At 41.8% G+C, this 23,528-nt stretch overlaps 3 protein-coding genes across 3 annotated transcripts; 1 reads left to right on the top strand and 2 right to left on the bottom strand.

Moving 5' to 3' along the window:
* Positions 1-514: 514 nt before the first annotated feature.
* On the bottom strand, positions 515-5,048 carry LOC106585264 (UPF0561 protein C2orf68 homolog). The gene is made up of 4 exons (XM_014171296.3): positions 4,817-5,048; positions 4,302-4,417; positions 4,073-4,218; positions 515-3,996 (listed from the first exon to the last, which is right to left on the bottom strand). Exons 1-4 carry the CDS (start codon positions 4,924-4,926, stop codon positions 3,874-3,876), a joined length of 495 nt encoding a protein of 164 aa, XP_014026771.1. The 5' UTR covers positions 4,927-5,048; the 3' UTR covers positions 515-3,873.
* Positions 5,049-5,400: 352 nt separating this feature from the next.
* On the top strand, positions 5,401-12,622 carry LOC106585262 (ubiquitin carboxyl-terminal hydrolase 39). Its single transcript, XM_014171294.3, has 13 exons — positions 5,401-5,651; positions 8,977-9,055; positions 9,132-9,226; positions 9,332-9,468; positions 9,670-9,822; positions 10,085-10,310; positions 10,449-10,523; positions 10,704-10,771; positions 10,918-11,106; positions 11,570-11,712; positions 11,823-11,958; positions 12,119-12,205; positions 12,337-12,622. The coding sequence occupies exons 1-13, from the start codon at positions 5,603-5,605 to the stop codon at positions 12,388-12,390; spliced, it is 1,491 nt and encodes a 496-aa protein (XP_014026769.1). The 5' UTR covers positions 5,401-5,602; the 3' UTR covers positions 12,391-12,622.
* A 57-nt stretch (positions 12,623-12,679) lies between these two features.
* Positions 12,680-22,247, bottom strand: LOC106585263 (prosaposin). Its single transcript, XM_014171295.3, has 11 exons — positions 22,064-22,247; positions 19,928-19,989; positions 19,402-19,476; positions 18,885-19,010; positions 18,597-18,731; positions 18,361-18,441; positions 18,085-18,268; positions 17,721-17,863; positions 17,412-17,492; positions 16,402-16,512; positions 12,680-13,434 (listed from the first exon to the last, which is right to left on the bottom strand). Exons 1-11 carry the CDS (start codon positions 22,113-22,115, stop codon positions 13,399-13,401), a joined length of 1,086 nt encoding a protein of 361 aa, XP_014026770.1. The 5' UTR covers positions 22,116-22,247; the 3' UTR covers positions 12,680-13,398.
* Positions 22,248-23,528: the final 1,281 nt, after the last annotated feature.

Raw genomic sequence — 23,528 nt, 5'->3', positions numbered from 1 at the left:
ATAGGGGAATGGTGTAAGAGCATCAAGAAGGAGAATAGATGGAAAAATACAAGTTGGATGAATTTTGTTGTATTGAACGTCAAACTGGAACATTTAAGTGCCCTGTCTAAGTAAAAATGATAGATGCTTCCACCTAGTGACAAATAGTAACATTACCCCTAGAGAGAAGTGAGTTATTTTCCCATTATACAGGCCTGTACTTTCTGTTCACTCCATAACATTCGCTCGTCTAATCTGGCCATATAATTTAGGATTGCATGAAGCACATCATCTGGAATTTCAACCATGACAATGACCTTATCCCCCACACTAATGGTACAGCCCTCACCATACATCACCCAGGCCGTAAATTAAAACATTGACCTGGAAAAGTTTTTTTTTTTTTGTGTTAGAGTAACGTACAGTCTAGAGTAACGTACAGTCTCGTTCACCTTTAACAAAACTGTGTACTCACACACTAAATCTGCATACAGTGAACATCCAACCACTTTTTGTAAATAAATATACAAACACCTTTGGAAAATAAATATTTAATATATGTAATACTGAAACAATAAGGATCTCTCCAGAAAATGACAGTATAAAAAAATAAAACTCTTAGAACATATAGGCCAATCAAAAATAAATTAGATTACAGAGAAGTCATGACCATGGCACATTTTTACACAAACAAGAATCTGCTATGACCAATTGATTTGCTCTCCTGCCTTAGTCATATTGAGTCATCACAAAACACAACCATATTGTTTCAGTCACAGTGACTTAAAATGTAACCCTGCAGACAGCAAATCAAAATGGTCACTTTTTCATGAAAACAACAAAAAAACACAAGTGCAATGACATCCCAGTCGCAGCACTTTGCTAAATAAAATGTAAACACGAGAGGTTGGTGGCACCTTAATTGGGGAGGATGAGCTTGTGGTAATGGCTGGAGCGTAATGGGTGGAATGGTATCAAATACATCGTTTCCATGTGTTTGATGCCATTTCAGCAATTAAAATGAGCCATCCTCCCCTCAGCGAGCCTCCAATGGATTTAAACCACATCCATATAAACAAAAAGTACATTTTGTAAACACAGCACACTTTCTATGGGGAAGAGGATGTCACTGTGTGGTGAAAAAGACACATTCACAGGGGTGACGTCACAGTTTCTGGGGATTGGGGCCTCATTTATCAACATGCATACATTTCAAACTAAATTCTGGCGTACGTGGAGATTCTAGGATTTGCATGCAAACAAATTATTGGGATTTATCAAACATTCGCACAGAACAAATACAGAGCATGTTTTCATTGGTAAATCAGAGCTATACCATATGTGTGTGTGAACGAGCGCTACAACTCCGCTGGGAAAATGCCCTCCATTCACCTTTTATGGTAACAACAACGCCCTCATTTGCTGTATTATTTGGAGATGTTGGAACTGGGCCGTGATAGTTGCTAAAGGAAAGTGCAATGGCAAATGTGATCACATTTCTGTAGAGGTGTGGGCAGAATGTTTTAATCTTTTGCAGTTACTTTTTTTAAACAAATAATGCATGACGTCTACAGTGAGAAAAGGCCACGCATTCTGCAAGACTGATTTTCTGTTTACAGTCCACACGTCTATGCAAAATATGAATTGTTGTGAAATATTTTGTTTATTAATACATGATTGTGAGTCTATCTCTGTGGTATAGGCGTTGAGATTAAACAGGCTATTATGTCGTGCTCCTATCGCACAGCAATACTGTAGCCTAACCATACTGTCATAGGCTACCGGTCTATTTACTTTCTAGCATGGTTGGCCATTGAATGAGTGTTGGATAAATGGTAGCATAATATTTTATGTAGCGGCATGTCAGAAAAGGAGAGACATGCCCTGCAATAAGATTATGATTTAGGCTTATATAATAAAGTAAAAAATATATTGGGTTACATGCTGCTATGCAATCTTTTTACCAATGACAAATGCATCTGTTTTATAATTAGGCCTATAGGTTTGAATGATATTAGCCTACCATTATTATAATTCCTGTGCATCAAACACCTCAATTTCCCTCAAAATAACAATATTTGCTTGCAATACAGTTGATCAGACAACAACTAGAAGTTGTGGGTACGCATGGTCTGAGATTTGCGTGGGAATAGTTCAAAATGTATAAATACCAACCTTTGCGGGAAAACTGTTGCATGCAAGGTTTGTGTGCACGCACCCTTGAAACTGCTGCACGCAGCGGTCTAAGGCACTGCATCTCAGTGCTAGAGGTGTCACTACAGACCCTGGTTCGATCCTGGGCTGTATCACAACTGGCTGTGATCGGGAGTCCCATTGGGCGGCGCTCAATTGGCCCAGCCTCGTCCAGGTTAGGGGAGGGTTTGGCCGGGGTAGGCAGTCATTGTAAAATAAGAATTTGTTCTTAACTGACTTGCCTAGTTGAAATAAAGGTTAAATAAAAAAAGGAGGCCTCTGGTGGGTGTGGGGGGGTAATATGGCCAAAATATCACATCACAGTATTAAAAAAAAAAAAGTGGACGGTATTTTATGTTTTTGAATAATAAAAGCTCAAAATGTTATTTATAAGTAGTATATGACTCTAGGGTGGAAACACATACATTCTAAGTGATTTCAATGGGTCTTTCTCCATTCAGATTGTTTCATACTGTTCAATTCAACTTAAACCCCCCCCCCCAAAAAAAAAAATCTGCATTTTAATACATTTCTGCATTTGTTGCACTCATTTGAGATCATTTCCACGTAAGGCTGCACGATATGGGCAAACAATCTATGCCTTATTTTTAACCAAATGTTGCAATTACAATTTGACTTGCGATTTAGAGAAAACACTTGGGTCAAGTGTTGGAATAATGGAAATAGAATGATTATTCTAATTCTATAGTTAGAATAATAGTTGGCACTTTGAATACAGTGTTGTTTGACCTGACAATGAATGAAAATGCCAGGGAGGAGTCATTGTGACAGGGTAGGAACTAGGAACAAAAGTGTTGATAAGTTTTTCAAGGGGACCCTTCAATCTGTGGCTACATTGAATGTTTTCTCTTAGCTTCTTAATGTAGCTAACATTCTTGCTTCCTCTTTGATTTAGAAGATACTGTTCCACAAACATGCTGTTTTAGGTCTACACTATCACTGGTATTATCAGGCTGTATATCTAATTACGTTTGCTCTGATTCAGTACATTTATTAGCTAGCTAGCAATTAGCATTAATGGCTAACAGGATTTATGCCCAACTTGCCAAGAAAAGTCAAACTAGCTGTTTACAGATGTAAGAAACTTTAACTAATAGTGTAATTATATAATGCTTGTGGATTTATATTAAGAAGCAAAATGAAAACACCATTGTTGTCATTAACATTGTTGTATTTGCTGCATTGACCATGCAGAAGGTGAAGTAAAACTCCCAACCAGTCCATGTATCAATACCGGTATATTGTAAAATACGGTATACTGCCCAGCCTTACCCTGGTGTGGCTCAGATAGGGGCCCATGTTCTCAGCTCTGTCCTTTGGAGCAGGTTGACAGCCAATGGTCCATTCAACCACAAGACAACGGCAGTTTCACAGGGCCCCTTACAGACATGACCCAGGGTCAGAGATGCCAGCCCAATACAAGAGATGTGAGGACGGCTCCATTTCTACCCTTCTGTAAGTCAGTCTTTTCCCCATGGTTGTACACTAGCACAGAGGGGACGGCGTGGCTGTGTGACGTCATTCAGATCCTGGTTGACAGACCCTCAGAATGTGGGTCCACAGTAGTCCTCTGCTACTAGCATTCATTACATACAGGAAGAGGGTTGGCTCGAGGGTAAACAGAGGCCTCCGACTCCTCCTCCTCACCCCTCTCATCACTGTTAATTTCATTCACTTCCTTCAGCGTTTGTCCAGACGTTTATCCATTTCCTTTCGAACCCGGGACTGCAGTGCCACCCTCATGGCTGAGTCCAGAACATTCTTCTCTGCTACACGCTCCACCACCCTCTCTGGCTTGTCCTCCTAAGAGACAGGAAACAGGTCATGAGGGCACAGGATGAGCACCATCATAAAAATATAGACAGACAGACAGACAGACCTTGTGTACAATGAAGGAGGTGACACAGCCAGAGTCAGCCTGGTAGTCCAGCCAGAAGAGTTCAGTTCCATGGGTCTCTGGCTCTGTACTCGACCCACTCTCATTCCACTCTTCAGTCTCTGCACCCACTCCTGGCTCAGATCCATCTGGAGACACATACATACACATCACCACTAAACTGTGTCTTCCAAGTTGACAGAAGTTCATAATAGCAGCAGTGTTTTCTTACTTCCACGTCGAGGATGGTACACTTGGATATCTGGCCGGCGGGGGCGTCGGGGGGTAGTGGTGAGCCTGGCCCTCTGACGCTCATTGGCCTGCTTTACCTGCTTATCATAGTCATCTCTGCAAGACATCAAAGTGATAAGTCAGTGTCTGAATCTTGCAGTAAGAGAAACATTATTTATATCAATTAGAGAGTAACAAGGCAATTTAATTCAAACCATTGGAATGATTGTGAGTGTCCAACTTCTAACAATATCCATGATGGTTGTAGTTTGTTCACAGCAGAGAGCAATATCTGTTAATGGTATTGATACTCTGAAGAGGGGCAGTTCTCTGTTAGACGTTGTGCGCATGCCCAGTAGAGGTTGGAGTGAGTAGGCGTACTAGCGATGAATTTCAACATTATCAAGAAAACCCTCGAAACTAAACAACTGCACGCTCTCATAATTGATTACATTGACAAAATAGATCGACATATATACACCCCGCACAGCATGTTAGCTCAGATTAGTGATTCACCTGGCAATCTGGTTCCTTCGAATGTGGTGTAAGAAACCATGGCTCATGTCCAAACGACCCGTACGTTTATATTTGAGCTCTTGTTCTTCATCATCGCGCAAAATCTCCATCGTGAGAGATGATGGACAATGTATTTAGTATTTAAGATGGAACATTAGTACTTCTTTATATGCACAACACCACAAGCTGCATCATAACGTTAATCAATCTTTCAAAGTGATTTACCACTAGTTATCACATCCACTAAGTCAAAATTGGCTATCGTAAAAACGAAACAAAACAAAAAAGAACGTGCTTTTTTTATTTAATTTAATGTTATGGTTAGCCATTGGTTATCATTGTGTTTAAGATAAGGTTTAAAAATCACATTTTAAAAATATAAAAATAATAAATAGGCGGGGTGTATGACTTTGTGACTGTGGTAACTAGTGACGACCATTCCAAAGTGGGCTGGGCTGCTGTCTAACTGGAATTGCACACGGAGTTACGAGCTTGTCCATAATTAATTTTTTCGGATCAAGCTTCTACCCCTGCAAATGATTTGTTTTCTTTCACATTTTTTATCCTCATGAATTATATTATTTAAAGTTCTTTGAAGATGTCTAACACTATTCAATCTCAGCCGTTCTGTTTTTGCCAGGGTCAACTTAAAAATGTGGGGTTAAACTCTGGTTGGCCATTTTGATATTGAAACCTGGAGTTTTGGAGGTGTGCAATCAGTAAAATCAACGCAACCCTGGATTTAGTTATATTATTATCAGCTCTGTTTTTTCATATATTAACACGATGGTCTCTGTAAAACGGGAGAGAGAACTTGACTTGGAAGACGATGAAGGTAGTTAACGATTTCAAACCGTGTATAACCTAACGCAAGCTAGTAACAAGCTGTTTTTTATTTCCAAACCTATATATTGTTTGTTTGCTCAGTTAGCTAGTTAACCTAAATAACATTGTTGGTAGGTAGCTAGTTCTAGCTGACTAATGTATTGTTAACTAGCTAAGATCCCAGCATCAAAAGTGTCCATCTAGCTTTGCATCAGCAGATGTCAAAATGCTATACAGAAACCTAGCCTAAATCTCCAAACAGCAAACAATGCAGATGTAGAAGCATGGTGGCTAGGAAAACTCCCTAGAAAGGTGTGAACCTAGGAAGAAACCTAGAGGGGAACCAGGCTCTGAGTGGTGCCCAATCCTCTTCTGACTGGGCCGGGTGGAGATTATAAGAGTACATGGCCATTTAAAGCCAAATTGTTCTTCAAGATATTCAAATGTTCATAGATGACCAGCAGGATCACATAATAATCACAGTGGTTGAGGAGGGTGTAAAAGGTCAGTACCTCAGGAGTAAATGCCAATTGGCTTTTCATAGCTGACCATCCAGAGGTTGAGACAGCAGGTGTGGTAGAGAGAGAGAGTTGAAAACAGCAGGTCCAGAACAAGGTAGCACGTCTGGTGAACAGGTCAGTTGAAACTGGAGCAGCAGCACGACCAGGTGGACTGGGGACAGCCAGGTAGTCCTGAGGCATGATCCTAAGGCTCAGGTCCTCTGGCAGGGAGAGAGGGAGCATACTTAAATTCACACAGGACACCAGATAAGACAGGGATGGGTCGGGGGACACTGTGGCCCCGTCCGACGATGCCCCCAGACAGGGCCAACCAGGCAGGATATTACTTTGCCAAAGCACAACCCCCAAACCACTAGAGGGATATCAACTTACCACCAACCTACTACGCTGAGACAAGGCTGAGTATAGCCCACGAAGATCTACTCCACCACACTAGCCCGAGGGGGGCGCAAAACCGGACAGGAAGATCACGTCTGAGACTCAGCCCACTTCTATGGTATATTGCCGATCGCACAATTTAATGTGCATCCCGCCACCTACTGTGCAGGGTGAAAACAGGATTCCCAAAGAAACGTAACAAAAAATTAACTAAACGAACCAACTTTTCTGTTAAAAAATAAAATGGATCTGATCCCTACACAGGCTCAAAGGGAACCTGGGAGGGCTGGTCTTCTGGAGCCAGTACCCCTTGCAAGTCTTCCGATGTAAAATCATTTTGTCCCAAAAACATTTCTGCCGCAGCCACAATAATGTCCAGACTTGTGCCGTACAGTTTATAACTGTGGCAATGAACACCACAAAATCCACCTTTATCTTTTGACTGGCAGCAAACATTTACTACAGGCTGTGGTGCATCCAATACCATATCTTCATTAGCTTCACTTTTCTCAATTATTTGAATTGCCTCCGCTCTAACTTTTGCCACCTCAATCTCCTTCACCCTTACAGGGCACTCCAGGAACCCGGGATCATAATCCCCACCACAATTGCAACACCGTTATCCTTCTACACACCGTTCTTCAGTATACTCTGTCAGGACTGACAGACTTTCATATTTTTCTCCGTTCACCCAGCGTGTCAGCGCCGGGCACCAACCACACCAGGAATTAACTTCAGGTATTCAGCCTGAACATCGGTCGTCACCCCTGAGATGACTCCTTTGACGGGTGCTCTACTCCGAAGTTCAAAACACAAAACTTCTGTTCGGATTCTTTTGTGGCTCAGTGCAATCTTCCTCTGTTCTTCAGAAATAGAATTCATCAAAATAAGACCACTCCTGGTCACTCTGACAGACTCCTTTTCCCAGGGCATATTTCACGATTTTCAACTCCTCAAATGGGTCTCCCACATATGTATCCTTACTCAACAAACGCATCCCAACAAGAAGCGATTCATTATCATACATACACATATCCTCTAATTTCATTTTTGTTCCAGTTTTCACTACTACTGTTGGCCTTCAGAACATTCGTCTTCACCAACTTTGCTCGATGCGTTGCTTGATTCGAACAAGGCATCCACTTCCGCCATCTTTCTTCCAACAGGAGTTGAAGTATCAACTGTGTTCCTGTCATGACATTGCACATGTAAAAAAAAACTACATTAAGACACATTGGAGCCTGTGTGAGAAATGGGGTCCGAAACGATGATGTATATAATCCCTGGATTGCTGATGCTATGTATTGGCTGTTGAGAGGCTTTAGTCACCGGTCGGCCATATTGGTACTCCCCAGTAGGAGCAATCCTCCATAGGAATGAATAGAATTATACATTATTTCAGTTAAATGTTTTAAGGACAAAAGTACATGTATTTAAGTGTTTGTTTTGTTGTAGTGGGGACAGTAACATAAATACTTTAAGGAAAATGTGTTATTTGTTTTTATGTTAAGCTCACATCGCAGTGCTAGCTGTGCCACTAGAGATTCTGGGTTCGAGTCCAGGCTCTGTCGCAGCCGGCCGCGACCAGGAGACCCATGGGGCGATGCACAATTGGCCCAGCGTCGTCCGGGTTAGGGGATGGTTTGGCCGACAGGGATTTCCTTGTCCCATCGCGCACTAGCGACTCCTGTGGCGGGCCGGGCGCAGTGCACGCTGACATGGTCGCCAGGTGTACGGTGTTTCCTCCCAACACATTGGTGCGGCTGGCTTCCAGGTTAAGTGGGCATTGTGTCAAGAAGCAGTGCAGCTTGGTTGTGTTTCGGAGGACACACGGCTCTTGACCTTCGCCTCTCCTGAGTCCGTTTCTAGGGTTTATACATATCAGGTTGGAAAACGTAGCCACCGTCATTGAGGTACATTTTCCAACTCATATCTCGCTCCGGCTCCACGGTGTCTTACGCTTCGATCACATTGACAGCGTCATTGCTTTTTGGTATACCAGAATTACACTAATTTTCAATGAAACGCAGCGTTTGCCTTGCAGCTTTGCAGATGCAGTTTGCAGTGTGTTCGGTGGGGTGCATACCTATGCGTAGATGGCTTGACAGAAATTGTAGCAGAAGGTAAATGTTGAATTTTTGTTGCATACATATCCAGATGATGCTGCGTACTATTTTGCGCAATGACGCTGTCGGTGTGATCGAAGCGTTAATGTAACCATGACTGCGTTCCGAACTCAGCGCAGTTCAAGCGTAATGGTATAGTATCTTCTGGCAACTTCTAGCTAAGTTAGTGTTAGCCGGAAGCCTTTTGTAAACAGAAATCTCTGGTGTAACGTAGCTCATGTTAGCTAGATACCTACGATTGTTGTCATTGCTAGGCATCAAATTAGCGAGTTACACTGAATTGTTTGTTGACATGTTCTTTGTCTTATAGCTACAGTGCCTGTGAAAGTAGGCCGTTCATCCGAGGATCGCAGAAGTCGCCACTGTCCCTACCTTGACACAATCAATAGGTAACGTTAAACGTCCACTGGTTTTAACACTGAATGTGTAATATTTGTCATTCACCTCTAACACCTTTGTCTTCAGGAGTGTGCTGGACTTTGATTTTGAGAAGCTGTGCTCCATCTCGCTCTCCCACATCAACGTCTATGCTTGTCTCATCTGTGGGAAATACTTCCAAGGTAAAGCATCCAATACTTCAGATTAACGTTGTTACCTCCCTCCCTACCTAAGAAATGTTCAGAAATGACTTGACCTCGGCCTAAACTTGTGTGTGTGTCTTCCAGGTAGAGGTTTGAAGTCCCATGCCTATACTCACAGTGTGCAGTTCACCCACCATGTGTTCCTCAATCTGCACACACTTAAGTTCTACTGTCTGCCAGATAACTATGAGATCATTGACTCATCGCTGGAAGACATCACGGTGGGTCCACAGAGATGGGTTTGCACACATTAACCCTGTAATAAGAAAGACCATTTCAGAGGTGTCAGATGCATTAATTCAAACATGCACTTATTAAATGGTGCTAAACCAATAGTTCTGAAATAAAGTTGAACAGTTTATGTTCAGCCATGGTTTGTGCAATAATGGAGGTGGTCATATATTTTTGTTCTTTGTGTTTAGTATGTACTGAAGCCCACATTCACCAGACAGCACATCTCTGGATTGGACAAGCAGGGAAAGCTGTATCGAGCCTATGATGGCACCACCTATCTGCCTGGTATAGTGGGGCTCAACAACATCAAGGCTAATGACTACGCTAATGTGGTGCTGCAGGTAAGACTGTTATCCACCACAGAGTATCCACTGGTGAATCAGACCTCTCACCATTCACATGCTGCTAAACCTTTTCCTGTGTGATGATCATCCATGTGACTCAGTTGGTAGAGCATGGTGCTCGCAACACCAGGGTTGTGGGTTCGATTTCCACAGGGGACCAGTACAAAAAATGTATGCACTCAAAGTCGCTTTGGATAAGAGCGTCTGCTAAATTACTAAATTGTAAAATGATTATTGGGAACTGTCTTTAACCCTTCAGGCCCTGTCCAATGTGCCCCCACTGCGGAACTACTTTCTGGAAGAGGAGAATTACTGCGGTATCCGTAGGCCACCTGGTGACATCATGTTCCTGCTGGTGCAGCGATTCGGTGAGCTGATGCGCAAGCTGTGGAACCCCCGGAACTTCAAGGCCCACGTGTCGCCCCACGAGATGTTGCAGGCCGTAGTGCTGTGTAGCAAGAAGAACTTCCAGATCACCAAGCAAGGCAGGATTTTATTATATCACATTCATTTAGCCCGAGAGCCTTGTTTCTCAAGAACAAAATGTTTTTAGTACAGTAAAATGTATGTGTTGCCCTTTTGTTGCAAATAAACAAATCTGCTGATTGGTCTCTGTCCTGCAGGGGATGCTGTGGACTTTCTTTCCTGGTTCATGAACGCTCTGCACGGTGCACTGGGAGGAACCAAGAAGAAACCTTGTGAGTGGGAGGTGGAGGGGACTGATGACTGGGGTTGAGGGAGTGATGTTGGGGAAGGATATGACTTAATCCTTTTTCATTGTCCTTATCAGTCAGTGTTGTCTGCCTCACTGTACAACCTGTGAGATTAACACAGATATCTCCCTCTTCTTTCCCATCTCTCGCCTATTGCCAATGTAGCAAGCCTCACCAAAGTGTTCCAAGGTTCCATGCGTATATTCTCCAAGAAGCTTCCTCACCCAGATTTGGCGAGTGGCTTATTGTCAGACCTTTGTAAAAGGAAGACTGCATCATTGTATCAAACTTTAAATCTTTACCTGTGAATTCATGACTTCAATATGATTACATATTTTAAAAGCTAAATTGTTAATGTTACATGCCTTTCTCTCTCCAGCCACCAGAAGAGAAGGTGGCTCTGCTGTTGAAGGAGGAGTACCAGGAGGAGATGTCGGAGTCCACCTTCCTCTTCCTGACCCTTGACCTTCCCACAGCCCCACTGTACAAGGATGAGAAGGAGCAGCTCATTATCCCACAGGTCCCCCTCTTCAACATCCTGGCCAAGTTTAACGGCAACACAGAGAAGGTACTGCCCTCAAACTCCCACTTACATTAGCTCAGAGGATCAGCACTCCTATCTTCAAGCCAACCATCTCTCCCACCAAGTTAAATGAAAAGTAGCCTCAGAAGCAGGCTAGATGGAAACTAGTGATGCGTTGCCACTTATTAAGCCAAACAAATATTTTGCATGGATTGCTCTACCAACAAATGTTGTTTCTGACCATTTTTCTGACTTGCATCAAGCTAGCTAGCATAGGTTACAAAACTGATGCTGCATAGACTATTAAAACAAAAGTGAGTGTTAACAGCCAGCGCTCCCATCCTAAGCAAAATCTTTCAAATGTCGAGTCAACGAGACAAGATTTGGAAGGATGACCTGTGAGACTTCAGCTTCTGTTTGACATAATCTTAAGTGCTTTATCACCTCTTGATTTTCCTCACCTCTTTGCCCTTTCCTCTGGTCCCTTCACACTCCTGTTTTCTTTTAGGAGTATAAAACCTACAAAGAGAATTTCCTCAAAAGGTTCCAGTTGCTCAAGCTGCCTCCCTATCTCATCTTCTGCATCAAGAGGTTCACCAAGAACAACTTCTTTGTGGAGAAGAACCCCACCATCGTCAACTTTCCCATCACGTAAGATACTGTCATACTTTCCCCATGTACTCAGTGGTAATTTAGCATCATGCTCAGCCTGATGATTTCATGTCTGTGTTTTTGACTCCTTGCATTTGCTCCTTGACCAGGAATGTAGACCTTCGTGAGTACCTGACAGAAGAGGCACAGGTCACAGAGAAGAACACCACCTATGACCTGGTAGCCAATGTGGTGCATGATGGGAAGCCAACTGAGGGGGCATACAGAATACATGTCCTGCATCATGTAAGTGACAGCTGCATTTTCAGGACTTTCTCCTAGTGTACTCTAGTGGTGCACATTTGCAGAGCTTTAGATGTGCAGTATTTTATGACATTGTGAAATAAATACTTGTCCTGTTCAGTTATTGGTGCTAATGTGTGCCTTTTGTTTTTGGTCACTGAAGGGCACTGGGAAGTGGTACGAGCTCCAGGACTTGCAGGTGACAGATATCCTGCCCCAGATGATCACACTGTCAGAGGCCTACATTCAGGTAAGCTCTATTGTGTCACATTGACCACTGATTATACCATATGCTGTTCTCTAATTTACAGGTTTATGTCTAGATAAGTTCCTGACTCCCTGTAACTGTCAGTTGTGTTGATGTGTGGTTCTGTGTTCCAGATTTGGAAAAGAAGAGAGAATGAAGATGACACAACTAACCACACAGGGGCGTGAATAAGGCATTGAAAGATTGATTGTACAGGAAAGAGATGTCACATGCCGGCCAGTGGTCAGACGAACCCCAAAAAGCCACTAGAGTGGAACTGGACACTGTTCAAGATGACCTCAGGGTAAGTCCCCACCACATGAGGGACCAGGACTTTTTATTGGTGGATTTTGGATAGAGAAAACAATGTCTACTAAACTTTTAACTGTAAATGGTGGAATAAACCAGCTTTGAAATGTCTGTTTCCAGTCATTAATATTATGATGTTTTACCTTTTTGGATGAAATGTATTGAATCTTTGCCAGAGTTGGGTCTTTTATTTGTGAAACAAGGAAGTGAAATAAAATGTTGACATTACCAAATAGTGAGGGTTGCAAAAGAATGTTCCTATTGTAAGCATTATAGGATAAATACTCACATGTACATTTAGTTGGATCACAAAAATGAAATCTAACAATTGTACATTAAATGAAGGTAACGCATTATTAAAATGTTCACAAATTTTTTCAAGACACTTTGCCACTTTCATTTACTATGTTCTTCCTGATTATGACTGATTTTATATGAAGATACTATTACCTACCTTTATTACAGACAACTGAAAAGTCACATTTCAAATGTAAATTGTTATACTTGTGGATATGTGCTTAAATAGGTCCAATATTATTTAAAGTCAATTATTTACATTGCTTGACTAAATTACTTACTGTACTCATAACAGCCTACCCAGTGCAAATCAAACCTGACATCAAATCATTTCAGTGCTACAACAGCCTACCAGAAGTGAAAATCAAGGAATTAAATATACAGAAATTTTACTCCAAATTGCTCAGTGCAATATCAAATGACCTGTAAAATGAAGTTTTCAAAATATTTAATTTCAACTGTGGCAAAGAAAAGTCAAAGGCAATAGTGCAATCAGTAACAAGTGCAATACTAAAACATATTTGGCAGTTAATAAATGCAGATAAATCATCAGCTTCATCCATGGAGGGAGAACTCAGTGGTTCTCAGCTCTAGTTCCACATCAACTTCTGGCAGAGGGCTACCATCTGGAGTATCAAAATGAAAATAAAACTGGATCAGAAATAAGGTAGCAAAACATTGGTGTGGGTCGGGTTGTTTTTCAGACAATACACCACGGCAGACATGACTTGTATTATATTTTAGTTTACTTATAGCTTAGGTTGTATTAAATAAGACCATGTCCCAGTTTCCCAAAACCATCTTAAGGCTAAGTTCATTAGAACCTTCGTAGGAGCATAGTTAAATCGCCAAGCTGTTTCCCAAAACCATTGTTAACGTTGCACTTAATCTAAGGAAGTCGTAGCCTGCCTCAGACCACTCGTAGAACAGCTACAGGCGTACTCAAATTTGTTGGCATCCCTCCACAAAAAGCGATTGCACAATTCTCTGTAATAACTTGAAACTGACAAAAGTAATTGGCATCCACCATTGTTTATTCCATATTTAATATAAATCAGACTTTGCTTTTTTTATTCCACATATTGTAAATAAAACAAATGGCATAGAGAAATTATGGGACCCATAACCTTATATTTTGTTGCACAACCTTGAGGCAATCACTGCAATGAGACGACTGCACCTGTTAACAGGTAGTTTGGCCCACTCTTCCTGAGCAAACTGCTCCAGCTGTCTCAGGTTTGATGGGTACCTTCTGCACCTGTTAACAGGTAGTTTGGCCCACTCTTCCTGAGCAAACTGCTCCAGCTGTCTCAGGTTTGATGGGTGCCTTCTCCAGACTGCAAGTTTCAGCTTTTTAGATAGGATTCAGAGCAGGACTCATAGAAGGCCAGAATAATCCAATGTTTTTTTTAAATCCATTCTTGGGTGCTTTTAGCTGTGTTTTGAGTCATTATCCTGTTGGAGGACCCATGACCTGTGACTGAGAGAACGTTCTGACACTGGGCAGTACGTTTTGCTTCTGGATGCCTTGTTAGTCTTGAGATTTCATTGTGCCCTGCACAGATTCAAGGCACCCTGTGCAAGGCGCAGCAAAGCAGCCCCAAAACATAACCAAGCCTTTCATATTTCACCTTTATTTAACCAGGTAGGACAGTTGAGAACAAGTTCTCATTTACAACTGTGACCTGGCCAAGATAAAGCAAAGCAACACAGTTACACATGGGATAAACAAACATACAGCCAATAACACAATAGAAAAATCTATATACAGTGTGCAAATGTAGTAAGATTAGGAGGTAAGGCAATAAATAGGCCATATTGGCAAACTAATTACAATTTAGCATTAACACTGGAGTGATAGATGTGCAAGTAGAGATACTGGGGTGCAAAAGAGCAACAATATATAATTTGGGGAATGAGGTAGTTTGGGTGAGCCTCCATGTTTCATTGTCAGTATGGTGTTCTTTTCTTTGAAAGCTTCATTATTTCATCTGTGATCATAGAGCTGATGTGACTTGCCAAAAAAGCTTCCGTTTTGACTCATTCGTCCAAAGGGCCTTCTCCCAGAAGGATTGTCAATATGCATTTTAGCAAATTCCAGTCTGGCTTTATGTTTTTCAAAAGTGGAGTCCTCCTGGGTCTTCTTCCACGGAGCCCACTTTCGCTCAAAAAGCGACAAATGGTGTGATTAGAAACTGACGTACCTTCACCTTGGAGCTCAGCTTGTATCTATTTGGCAGTTATCCTTGGTTCTTTTTCTACCATTCACACCCTCCTTCTGTTCAATCCGGGGTCAATTTTCCTCTTGCGGACACGCCCAGGGAGGTTGGCTACAGTTCCACGGACCTTAAATTTCTTAATATTTGCAACTGTTGTCACAGGAACATCAAGCTGCTTGGAGATGGTCTTGTAGCCTTTACCTTCACCATGCTTGTCTATTATTTTCTTTCTGATCTCCTCAGACAAATCTCTGGTCCATGTTCAGTGTGGCGTTCACTGTGGTGCACACAATGATACCAAATAACACAGTGACTACTTTTATCCATTTAAATAGGCTGAATGACTGATTACAAGATTGGAGACGTGTGATACTAATTAAAGAAACGAATGTTTGAAATATCCCTATAAATCCAACTATTTATATTTTCTAAACGGTACCAACAAATGTGTCCAGGCTATTTTAGAATAAGCAAGATTCTCTTTTCACAGCTTCTTTGCTTTATTCTATGACATGATAAAATAGCTTTTAATTTCATCACTTTTCAGGAGCAATTAAGCATTATTTCAATGAGCTGTAAGGGTACCAGCTATTGTCGTTAGTTTGTCGTTAAATGCTTTTATACACAGAAGCTCTTCGCTAAACATGGAATCACATGGTTTATCCGTCTCTGTGACCGCCAATAAAAAAACTAAGATGAATAAAGTTGACTACAAATACAAAGGTGCCAATGTCTTTGCAGTAACGTACAGTATAACATATTGAAATAGCCTACATTTCATGTTCAATCAGTTATTAGTAATGTCTTTGCAGTCGATACAAACAAACAACGTACAGTATAACATACTGAAATAGCCTACATTTCATGTTCAATCAGTTATTAGTAATGTCTTTGCAGTCGATACAAACAAACAACGTACAGTATAACATATTGAAATAGCCTACATTTCATGTTCAATCAGTTATTTTGCTACTTGTGGGCTACTGTCTAATTCATCTCAATATTTCATGATGTGTAGCCTAGCAAGCGCGCAATAATGTGCCAAATCGGGTTATTTAGTGCATTTTGATTGGGTAAGCATTATAATTAGCCACCTCAATATTTACAGCCGTAGGTGGTAATATCTCTCTAGGAGCTGATCCGGCAGTATTGTGAAATCATTCTAAAGTTAAAGATTTGAAAGGAGAAACCTGATCTGAGAGCAGCACTCCCAGTATCGACACACGCTCCAACGACGCACTTAGCGACCGCTCTCTCTGCATGGTTTTGGGAAACGCATGTTACATCTACGATCGTTGTAGAAAAGATGCATCGTTAAAAACACTTTCTATCGCTATTGGGAAACCGGGCCCATGGCAGATCTAGTTTACTTACGCCACACCCCTGAGCAGTTTTCAAGTCTCTGCAGATGTAACTTGGTCCCCAGGTACACTGGTTCTTCCCCAGAAGATGCTGCTCTTTCACAGCAACACACATATCAGCTCTCTGGAGGACAAAGAGATGTACACTGAGTGTATAAAACATTAGGAACACCTTATTAATATTGAGTTGCACCTCCTTTTGCCCTCAACAGCCTCAATATGTCGAGGGCATGCTCTGCAAGGTGTCGAAAGCGTTCCACAGGGATGCTGGCCCAGTTTGACTCCAATGCTTCACACAGTTGTGTCAAGTTGTTTGGATGTCTTTTGGGTGGTGGACCATTGACACACATGGGGAACTGTTGAGCGTGAAAAACTCATAACCCTGTTCAAAGGCACTTAAATATTTTTCACCTTTTGAATGGCACACATACACAATCCATGTCTCAAGGCTTAAAAATCCTTCTTTAACCCGTCTCCTCCCCTTCATCTAGACTGATTGAAGTGGACTTAAAAAGTAACATCAATAAAGGATCATAGCCTTCACCTGGTCAGTCAGTCATGGAACGAGCAGGTGTTCCTAATGTTTTGTACACTCAGTACAAAGTTTTGTATCGTCAGCTGATATACGTTTTTTACACTTATTTTATTTAACTAGGCAAGTCAGTTAAGAACAAATTCTTATTTACAATGACGGCCTACACCAGCCAAACCCGGATGACGCTGGGTTAATTGTGCACCGCCCTATGGGACTCCCAATCACGGCCGGTTGTGATACACCCTGGTTCGATTCCAGGCTGTATGTAGTGAAGCCTCAAGCACTGAGATGCAGTGCCTTAGACCGCTGCACCACTCTGGAGCCCATACTAACTAAGACAAGACTCAGTCACCTTACACACAATCAAACCACTTGTCACTGGGACAGTGGTCATGGTTAGTAATTAGAAGAAGTGGTCTGGGGATTATAGACACTGTAGAGTCTGAGGAGGACCCTCTCCTACGGCTGGATGGGTATGGTTTAATTACCTCGCATGTATCCGGAGCATCCATTTGGCTTCCCAGAACCTTCTGTAGCCTGGGACCGTAGAGTTTGGTGAACATTTCACACTGGATAGAACACAAAGACAGGCACAATGAAACTGACGTCAATGCTTTAAACACAACTGAAAGCTTTTTGTTATATCTTATGGTGACTACAGCACAGAGCACTATATTTAGGCCTATTCTCCTTCTACTGGTAGTAGAGGAAACTTGCGTAAGCTCTGAGGGGCTTCTCATACACTAAATAAACATGTCGGGGCTAAGGGGTGGATGTAGCATAGGGGCTGGGCAGACCTTGGGGATGGCATTGGGGTGCTGCAGGCAGACAGACTGGAGGAAAGAGGAGGTCTGAGATTCAGTGGCGTTGAGACCCAGGTGGAGCCGGCTCAGAACCGCCAGCGTACGGCAGGAATCACAGTCAGAGGGGAGGGGCATCTCTGGAGAGGAGGGTCAGGGTTACAGAGGGCTACAATGTGGAAGAGCAGTGCCAAGGGAGACAGAGATAATCTACAGATCAAGGAGAGCATGAACGACGAGGGAAGAAGAGGAGAGAGTAGAAAGGAAATGTGTAGCCCACAGTCATATCAGTATGAGACCACACACATATAACCTTATGATTGAAACGAGAGCTCTGGTCTGACCAAATCACCCCACTCACCCATGCTGGGGGTCTCCTGGAACAGACACAGGTGCAGCAGGGCACAGATGGAGTGAGGGGCGGCTGACGACAGGAGGAAGTCAACAATCTCCTTTCCATACTTGTTGATGAAGTCCTCACACTGGTCTTTGTAGCTTGCAGGCAGGAGGCCACACACCTCACCCATTAGCTTCACTATGGCATCCTGTAAGGGTCAAGAGTGTCCAACAAAATGTGCCTGTGTGTTAGTGAGTGTGGACACTTGTGAGAAAAATATAGACTTATTGAGAGAGTTACCTCAGTCCTCTCTGTAGGCAACATGCTCTCCAGTTTCTTCATAAGATAAACACAGAAGGTACACTGTGGGCTGATCTGCACCTAGAGAGGAGATCAGCTGGTGAGAGAGCATTCAGTGCAGACAGAAAAATTACAAATCATGCAGAACTAGAAAAACACATTGACAAACAAACAAAGAAGGGCAGGGAAGAGACTTCCGTTCCTAGACTGTCCAAAAGTTCAGCTCTCACACTCACCTCTGGGCTGGTGCCTGAGTCGAGTACAGCATTCGAAAGATCAATGTCAGTGAAAGTGGGAGGAAGCGGTTCAGGCGCTCTTCTCTCTGAGCGGACAGCACACAGGCCCAGAACCATACACGTCTCGCCTGGCTTCTACAGATATGAAGGAGAAAGACAATTGATAAGCCCTTATGTTATAGAATAACAACATTATTGCCCATGATACAATGTAGGAACATTTTTGGATGGTTACGTTGTAAACCAGACTTCCCTTTCTCTGCATGTTTGCAGTTCTCAGGCACTCACCAGTATGCCAGTGAGGTACTGGAGGGCTTGGGGCAGGTACATATGCACCTGGGATATACAGTGGCTTTGAGCCTGAACTATGGGGAGGCGCAGACACAGGGCATCCAGGGTGTTCTGGATCAGCTCCTAAACAATTAACATAGGTACATATACAGTTACAGTACACTATTGGTGGCTCACTTTGTTGTGGGGTGAGATGCACAATGACATGTGAATTTGACATCCTTCTAGTAGACTTTGTTTCAAGCGCAGAGTTCAACATAATGTAGTCTCTGTTGACTGTACTGTAAGGGAGATGCTGCAAGATATGGTATTCTATATTTGCACAATAAACAGGAACTGAAAGATGGGGGGGGGGGGGTGAGATGGGAACAGTAAACGGGAACTGAAAGATTTTTTTTTGGGGGGGGGGGGGGGGGGGGGGGGATGGGAACAGTAAACAGGAACTGACTTTCCGGTCACTCTGGCTACAACGATAAAATGAGAGAAGACATACTTCAGCAGAATGGGTACTCACCTGGGTGTCATTGTTGGAGATCATGTTTGTGAATAGCTCAATGATCTGGCTGCAGTCTGCGCAGATGTCAGTTGTCTGGTAGATGGGGAAGGTCAGAGGTGAGAGGTCAGCGAGTAACTATCAATTAACATTTTCAGTCATAACCCCATACATCTCTAACCTAACAACCACATGCTCTACAGTTCAGGTATGGAATCTCTGATGAAAAAATGCACACCACAACAACTGTCTTTCTGAAGTTGAAAAATAACTTGTTTCTAGTGTGTGAAAGCACAGGCTTGGTGAAACAGGCTTGGTGTTACTAGAAATATGTGGCCAAGATATGGAGTTTTCTATAGATGTGATGAATGCTTTATGAACCAAATACTGGGCTATATTCCCTAGAATAGAGAATACAAGTTATACAATTGGTAACTGTTAACAGGGGACCACTTGAGTTAATTGGTGTAGTTTCCATCAAACCTGGTCCTGGAGGAGACATGTTTGATCTGTTGGTTTCACACATACAGTCATTTATATATCTTACTGAGGACAGCTGTGTGATGCCCAACTTGGGCCTGGTAGGCTCACCGATGACCATGGTCTCACCTGTGAAGATCCCACAGAATAACCCACAGTTTAGTTTGTTAGTATAAATAAAAGTTGTTAACTAGGTCAGATGCAGACTTTAGTACGAGACATAATTTCTATTCAGATATTGGAACAAGGCACTAGCCTGGGTGCCAGTCTTGTTTCTGTTCTTTTGCCAACAGTTATGTTTCCATTAACTTGTCCAGAGAATAGTTTTTTTTCCTCGCCATTTTGAAAGTTTGCATAGAAAATAGATGCGACAATTGCCTGCTTGGGTGCGTTTCCATTTACATATCGTGCGTTGATAAAAAAATAAAAATTAATTAAACAGCTGGACGTAATGACGTCACACCTAAAAACAAAAATCCGCAAAAACCTAGTGTTGATTAAAAATGTTGTGGTTGAAATGTTTCCATTACACATTTAAGCAAATTGCGCATTAATAAATTGGCAACAGCCTGTATGCCCTCTCACCTATCTTCATGTTTAAGGTAGCCTGCGAAAGCAAACATGGATAGAATGCAATTGACTAAGATTTGCCATATTGTAATAATTGTGCCAATGTATCGCCACAGTCCGTGCAATGGTGAAACTTGCACTCTTGTATAGCTAAAATAATTGAATGGTGAAACTTGCCAATCAGAAAAGCAAAGCGATTCTGGGATTCTTAAAAGTCAGGACAATTATTGTCCTGCAAATAAACATATTTATATATGAAAAAATATGATTTTGCAAGCAGTAGACATTAAGAATTAAGTGTGGAGTGGAGCTTTATATACTGAACAAAAATATAAACACAACATGCAACCATTTCAAAGAGTTAAAGTTCATATAAGTAAAATCAGTCAATTGAAATAAATTCATTAGGCCCTAATCTATCGATTTCACATGACTGGGTAGAAGTGCAGCTATGGGTGGACCTTGGAGGGCATAGTCCCACCCACTTGGCAGCCAGGCCCAGCCAATCAGAATTAGTTTTTCCCAACAAAAGGGCTTTATTACAGACATAAATACTCCTCAGCACCCACCCAACCAGATGTGGAGGTCCTGGGCTGGCATGATTACACGTGGTCTGTGGTAGTGAGGCCGGTTGTATATACTGCCAAATTTCCTAAAACGACGTTTATGGTAGAGATATTAACATTAAAATTATCTGGCAGCAGCTCTGGTGGACATTCCTGCAGTCAGCATTCCAATTGCACCCTCCCTCAAAACTTGAGACATCTGTGGCATTGTGTTGTGTGACAAAACTGCACATTTTAAAGTGTCCTTTTATTGTTCCCAGCACAAGGTGCACCTGTGTAATAATCCTTCTGTTAATCAGCTTCTTGATATGCCTCACCTGTCAGGTGGATGGATTATCTTGGCAAAGGATAAATGCTCACTAACAGGGATGTAAACAATTTTGTTTACATTTTAGAGAAATAAGCTTTTTGTGATTTTTTATTTCAGCTCAAGAAATGTATACCATTCTGTTAAGAACCAGACCGCATCATGTCCCAAATTTAAAACAGGCCTAATGTATTGCTGCAATAGTTGCAGCGAATATGGTATTCTATATTTGCACAGTAAACGGGAACTGAAAGATGGGGGAGGAAAGGTGTGACACCAGAATACTTTTTTCATATTTACCTATATCTCGGTCTACAAAAATGGGAGTTGCATAAACAGACTGGTATACTAATCTGGCAAGAACCAGACCGCATCATGTCCCAAATATTGAACAGGCCTAATGTATTCTACGTTTCGCAAAGAAAAACCCACTGGGCATAGACGTCAATTCAACGTCTATGCACGTTGGTTCAACGTAATTTTGTTGAGTTGATTTCACCAGTATGTGCCTAGTGGGAATGAAGCAAAATATCTTCCATGATCTGGCATTACTAATTGAAGAAAAAAGCACTGTGGTCAAAATCTGAAAATAGCACGACTGCTTCATAGCGCAGCTTTAACTGATGTATTTGTGCAGAATCCAGGTCTAATTCTGTAACTGTTAATATATAGTGACAGCGACTCGTTAGACAATGAAGGGTTTGCCAAAAAGACTGTAAACATAGAAGAATATATATGAGCTAGTCAAGTAACTACTTACCAATACAAAAAGATGCCATGAAGATCAAGACAATAAATTGTAAAAACGCCATCGTAAGGGAGGACAGAGAATGATTTACAGTCGGCCCTGTATAAAAGTGACCGTAGTATGATCTTTCCGATGGCAATGAGTACGGAAGCACAGATTAGTGACGGAATAATGCGTTTAGGCCATAGAGTTAGATAAAGGACTCTAGTGCCCCAAAGCCTATTAACATAGGCAGCGCCATTGAGGACTTTCATAATTTTGAAATTGTCAACTGGGTGGGACTTCATATGACAGCGTTTCCCAAACTCGGTGCACGTTTTGCTTTTTGCCCTGACACTACACAGCCGATCTCAAATGATCAAAGATGTATGATTAGTTGACTATTTGAATCAGCTGTGTAGTGCAAAACCGAGTTTCGGAAAACCTGACCTATGGGTTAAGGAAGGATCACATAATTCCATCCGTAGCCAATTAATTATGCTTGTGAGTTAACATTCCATAACTTCAGGTGGCAGTAAATTGCCAATCTTGGCATTATACCTGTTCCAAAAACTAATTCCAGGTGGTAGTATTCACCGGTTTAGTTTGTTTACCAACTCATAGAAGTAGTAGAAGAATAAAATGGACTACTTCAAAATGGAAATGGCCTCAATTGCACTGCCCGTATACTTACGGACGCCATAATATGAAAGATACAAAGAAGAGTCCTCTATCATTCTTTATGGTTTAGGCAGAGTCGAAAACAACAAGAGTCACATGTTATGGCTTGCTGTGTCAATTTTTCCTTACCAGGAGTGTATCCACTACCTTATTCGGTTGAAAAACGTTTCAAAACCATTTACTTCAAACGGAGAACGTTTTGCAACGCAAACGAGAGTTTCTATTGGCCTATATTTTGGGTTCTCATGGGGTACAACCAATCATTTATATATACACTAGATGACTAATAGGGGGCGCTGTGTTGAAGCCCACTTTCCCCCATCTTGGCACTCCCCCCACCGTTGTAAAAAATATTTTGGAAGCTATAGTTTCAAGTTTTTATGTCACATGCACAAGCACAGTGAAATTCCTTTCTGCAAACTCAAAACCCAACAATGCAATAATCAATAACAATGTAATACTAGAAAAAACACCCAAGAAATAAGAAGAAATAGGAAGAACACAATAAGTAAGCAAATAAGCACACTGTACACTGTCAGTTACAATACCATATTTACAATGTACAGGAATACTGGAGGTAGATATGTATAGGGATAAGTTGACTAGGCAACAGGATATATGATAAACAGAGTAGCAGTAGCTTGTATGTGAGTGGGTGTGCATGTGTGTAGAGTCAGTATAAATGTATGTGCATATTATGTGTAAGTGAGCATATGATGGAGTGAGTGTGTGTGTGAGTGAGTGTGTGGGGCCCTGTGAGTGTGCAGAGACAGTGAAAAACTTAAAATAAAAGGTCATTAAAGATACAAGGTTAACT

This window comes from Salmo salar, chromosome 24 (genome assembly GCF_965601325.2).
Source record: "Salmo salar chromosome 24, fSalSal1, whole genome shotgun sequence".
Classification (NCBI taxonomy): Eukaryota; Metazoa; Chordata; class Actinopteri; order Salmoniformes; family Salmonidae; genus Salmo; species Salmo salar.
The sequence above is the reverse complement of the archived record's forward strand: the minus strand, read 5'-3'. Positions and strand labels throughout refer to the sequence as shown.